Source organism: Silene latifolia, chromosome X, assembly GCF_048544455.1.
Source record: "Silene latifolia isolate original U9 population chromosome X, ASM4854445v1, whole genome shotgun sequence".
NCBI classification, from domain to species: Eukaryota; Viridiplantae; Streptophyta; class Magnoliopsida; order Caryophyllales; family Caryophyllaceae; genus Silene; species Silene latifolia.
Genome location: NC_133537.1, coordinates 1798936 through 1804177, shown reverse-complemented (window position 1 = coordinate 1804177; position 5242 = coordinate 1798936). Strand labels below are relative to the sequence as shown.

The following is a 5242-nucleotide window of genomic DNA, read 5'->3' as shown; positions in this document are numbered from 1 at the left end:
TGTTGAAAAATGTGGGCGATTGAGATTAGTTTTGGGTAATTAGTACAAATCATCTGTCTCATTTCGTGTCTATATTCTAATTCACGGATTTGTATAGCTTGCTGCTGTGTGCATATGAATTGTAAATATGGTCAAATGAGTTCCATTGGTGTTTTATTAATGATTTTAATGGACGAAACGACCCATGAACAACTCTAATACAGATAAAGTGATAAACAATAGCCTTGCACAAGACCTATTGCACCAACATATATATTTTTTGCTGATTATTATACAGTATAATGTATAAATCAAGATATGACTATAATTCAGTCTGCTATACAATAATTTGGCAACTAGAATACAGAAAAATGATAATTTTGTGCTACAACTCTTCCTATACATAGCGATTTTTGGATCGTGTAGCAGCGATGGACAATCACCTCTTACATAATCTCATTAGCAAGCGTACAAATCCCCGAATAAGCTTTACAACAAAGCGTACAGCATGTCCAAGGAGCAAAAGCACCATCAAGATTAGCCAAACACCAATACCGGCTCCTAATGAATACAAAACAGGACGATGATTTTTCGACGACAATGTTAGGAGTTCTCTGTTTCCTGCTAGATAGTTAACAGACACTATGTAACTAAGCGTCGTTGCTGTCACTGCAATCCACATTGTTATCATCAAAATCGCAACAAAAAGTCTTCTGAACGGAAGGCCACTTATAAGTAACAGAATCACACTCAAAGACGAGATTAGTCCTGCCGTGTTATAAATCAGTAGCTGATCATAATCATCCTTTACAACATCGGCCATCACGGAATTTCCTGCATTGTGCCCATCGTTATCCTGCCAAACACCGCCCGGAGGGCTTATTCCAACTTGGAAAGCCATTGTTGCTATAAGTGATGCTACTACCATCAAAGCACTCCGCTGGTTTTCTAACCATGTTTTATTTTTGTTTCGCGGTTTCAGTGCTGCCTTTGCCTTTAATGCCTTTGCTCGTTTTAAGGGCACTCGAATTTCCGAATCATTAATTCCCTTTTTGCTTTGAATGTGAATGTCCATTGCTGTCATGCCATTTTTGTTTATGGCATTTTTTTCCATCTTTTTGTTTTTGAGTAAAAACTTTACCATCTGCGTCTCGATAAAAAAGCAAAATTTTAGCTGCTATACATTGTTAAGTTTCAGCTATTGCTGAGTACTTAGCGACCGTTTTCAGTCGCCAAAAACACATAGGCGACCTACAATGGTCACCGGAATTTGGTAGCAGGATTTGGTCGATTTTTTCTAAGAGGGTGACTGAATTAAGTCGCCAATTTTGTTTTTTTATACGTTCAGTTTACTCTCACGTTTTTTGTGACGAATCACGTGTAAAATGGACAATCTCTCCTAGACATGGCAATCATGTCACTCAGGTCGGTTCAGTTCATGCGGGTCTTCAACGGGTGGCAAGTCGGGTCGGGTCAGTGTCGGGTCCTGTTATCAGCGTGTATTTTATCTTATATATTTAGTTTTAGATATTAATTTTATGTTTAAATAATGAATATGTGTATTAATTGTAGTTTTAAGTGAAAATAATTAAGATGAATGTAAATTTGGTGTCATTTAAACCATTATTAAGCTAGTTCAACTATCGGGTTGAGAAAATATCGGGTCACGGGTCGGGTTGGATCAGTTCATTTCGGGTTCGGGTTGGAAAAAATAAAACTACTACCGTTATCGGGTCGGGTCAGCTCGGGTTCGGTTCACCCAATTTTCGAGTTACATCGGGTCGGGTTTCGGGCGGGTCAAGCCGGATCAGCTTTTGCCAGCTCTACTCCCTTCTCCTCGACGGGTGCCCAGGTCCATGTGCAATCTAACATTTTTGCGAATAAAGTTAACCTTGCAAATTAAACTCGTAATCAGTCGAGTAATTTAATTAATGAAGTTACCTGAGTATTTTTGTTAGCAACTGCAAGATGCAACACAGTATTTCCATCAGCATCCCTAAAATTAAGTAGTTCGACATCATCGACGACATTAATCAAGAACACAAGAGCATCAACCTGACAATGTTTAACACACAAGTGTAAAACACTTGAACAATCTTTAATTCGCTCTCGAGCAGCCTGTGGAACCACCTTAAGAAGATCATCAATCACATGAACATGACCTCTAACTGCAGCAACATGAACCGGGTTATATCCATCAATATCAGGTGCAAGACACATGTTCCGGTTCACAGAAGTCAACGCCTTGACTATCTCCAAGTACCCTTTTCCGGAGGCTACGTGTAATGGTGACCATCGTCGTATTTGATCTAGCTCTTCGGTTAGTTCGGGTTTTCGACACAGAATTTCTTTTGTGAATTCTAAGTGACCAAGACTAACAGCTACATGTAATGGTGACTGTGTGAATTGGCCCGAGTTTTCGACGATGTTGTATCGGTCGAGAATCAGTGGATCTTCTTGGAGTAAATTTAGCAGGGATTGTACGTCTCCTTCCAAAGCTACTTCATATAATTTTTGAGCTTGTAATTGAGAGTTTTTCATTGGAATTTTGTAGGAGATACGATATTTGAGTAATCGTATAGTATCATTTTTATATAGTGGATTTATAATTTAATTATTATGGTCAAATGGTCAATTGATTAAATTCATTTAAAATTAGAATTCATCAGTCAACTTTCAATTTGCTCATCCGTGTGGAATTATTTGAAGTTAGTTATGATGGAAAATGTAAATTGTTATCTTGTCCGAATTTTGTCTGATGGGGACCTCTTATGATACCATTCACATTGCAGATATTAATTAGGTTAGTTAATAAAGTTATGATATAAGTGTTATTTATGATCTGAATTCAAATCTTGTCAACATTAAAAACGCGTTTGTGACTCTCATTCATATTAAAAGAAAGAAACAAGTTAAGCTCTTGCTATTGCCAATTGATAGTGACATCGAATATGTCTAGTTTCTCTTTTTGACGATTTTCGCTCAATGTGTTTGATATTTTTGGTTATGTGCATTTTTAACACTAGTTTTTGAATCGGGAAAACGCACAGGTTAGTTCTCTAGTTAGCGTCAGTGGCGGAGTCTATGATTTATGATCCCCCCAACCCAAAACAATCCACCTCTATTTAGTGTTTAAATAAAGGACAATTGGTCTCCCTTGTGACGGCAGTGGCGTATCTAGGATTTAGATCATGGGGGTGCGGAAAGTTAATAACCAAAAGATGTCATGTGTAGATGAAATTTAACTCTCCGACAACGGTGCTCAATTTAGGCGTAAAATTTATATATATCTCATCGTTTTGAGCAATATTGTGTTCGATCCGAAACAAAGTTAACCAGAACTTAAATACCTATATAATTATTTTAAATACTTCATATAAAGTTATTAAGTTGACGAGTTGTAATTTATTCATATTATAGTAATATATACCCTCTTTTTGTTTTATAATATGTATACTAAAACGACTTATAAAATGAAATAAACGAAGCAGAACATAAACTTTGGAAGTATATATATAATTCTAAAACAACTCAATTCAAAGGATTCAACTAATAAATATGCTTAGTAAAAAACAAAGTATTTTATATGAATTTTTCAAGGTAATTAATGCATTTAATATGGTATAGAGTAGTTAACTAGTTATTGACGAAAATTTGACACAACTAAAGGATTTAAATATGGCATGGTATTAATGACGCCAGTAATTGCAAAAGCAAAAAAAACTTCCACTAGGAGAATTGAACCCAGGATCATTCAATCCAAATACAAGGGACTTACCACTAGGCCTTTAACATTTCTTTGATTCATCACTGCACTTCACATTATTTATTTCTGAAATCAGAGGGGATGCAGTCGCACCCACTGCACCCCCTTTGGCGACGCCACTGTGTGACGGGTTACCATTTGTGGCGGATATTTTGTGAGATAAACAGAACAAAATGGGTTAGTGGAGAAAGGGACCAGCATGAATAGTGTTGCGAGAGAGAAAAAGTGGAGTACATTGTGAGGTAAAGTGGTATCAGTATCAAATCACAAACTGACGGATATGTAAATGTCTTGATGAGAATTTGTGATAAATGTAATAGTCTTTTCCTTTCAAATGATACATTCTCAATTTATTATGCTCTTTTGTTTTATCTTACAAATATGTAGTTTCTCCAATTAAAAAAGGGCTAGCGAAGGTTTACACTCGATCCCGTATCTCACAACGTGCCAAGCACGTTAGACTTGCCATTCCATGATTGAGTTTGATTAGTCTTCTATGGAAGTTCTTCTACAAATTAGTTAATTAATTAATTACTCCACGTCTCATCCATTTCTTTATATTTACCTTTTTATATTTGTTAATGTGTATTTTTTTATCATATCTATATTTATTTATTATTAAAAATTATAAAAATTTAATATTCTTAATATACTCATTAACACGATTTAAAAAAAATCTCAAATAACTATATTTTATGTTATATATTAGAAATAATATTAGAGATTTTATCTACTCACAAATAGTGTTAGAAAGTAAATATAAAGAAATGGGTGAGATAGAGGGAGTAATATCCTCTACCACCCCACTAGTGCCTACGTAAAACATAATTATATCACCAATTGGGCCAAAACGACTTAAATTCAGTTTGATTCTTACGACTCACCTTTCAAGAAGTATTATCTTGCTGTTTTTCTTTGGTCTACCTCGATGTTTAGTTCGATTAATTGGATGTCAAGTAGTTTAGAGGTTTTCCGTGTCCGTCCATTTGAAAATGGGTAATATGTATCTGAATGTTATGTAGACTTTCTTCTCTTTATACTCCTACCGTCTCGATCAATAGTTTTATCTATTGCTTTTGGCACAAAGATTAAGGGAATAAATATGGGTGAATTTGGACCACAAAAATTTCTTAATCCCACATACACATGAGAAATAGGCCACAAAAGGTTACCAAGAATAGAAATAGATAACTATTCATTGAAACACCCCAAAATAATAGATAACTATTAATCGAGCTGGAGGGAGTATCAATTTATCATTGTTAAAAAAAACTCCTAATTTTATTTTGACAACTCAATATTTTATAAAGTTTACTAACATACTCGTATTAGGTAGTTATCAAAAATTTTAAATTATTTTTAACCTTATTGTTATGAGTATAAAACAGTCTTATCCAATCATTTGTGTGAAGTCTGAATGAAAAAACCTAACATGTTCATATAATAGGAAACTAGTTTAGATCCCCCGCAATGAATGCGCGATATTTATAGAGTTAT

At 34.9% G+C, this 5242-nt stretch overlaps 1 protein-coding gene across 1 annotated transcript; it reads right to left on the bottom strand.

The window, feature by feature from the left end:
- Nucleotides 1–319: 319 nt before the first annotated feature.
- On the bottom strand, nucleotides 320–2645 carry LOC141621126 (uncharacterized). Its single transcript, XM_074437823.1, has 2 exons — nucleotides 1921–2645; nucleotides 320–1123 (listed from the first exon to the last, which is right to left on the bottom strand). Exons 1-2 carry the CDS (start codon nucleotides 2518–2520, stop codon nucleotides 419–421), a joined length of 1305 nt encoding a protein of 434 aa, XP_074293924.1. The 5' UTR covers nucleotides 2521–2645; the 3' UTR covers nucleotides 320–418.
- Between the last annotated feature and the right edge of the window lie 2597 nt (nucleotides 2646–5242).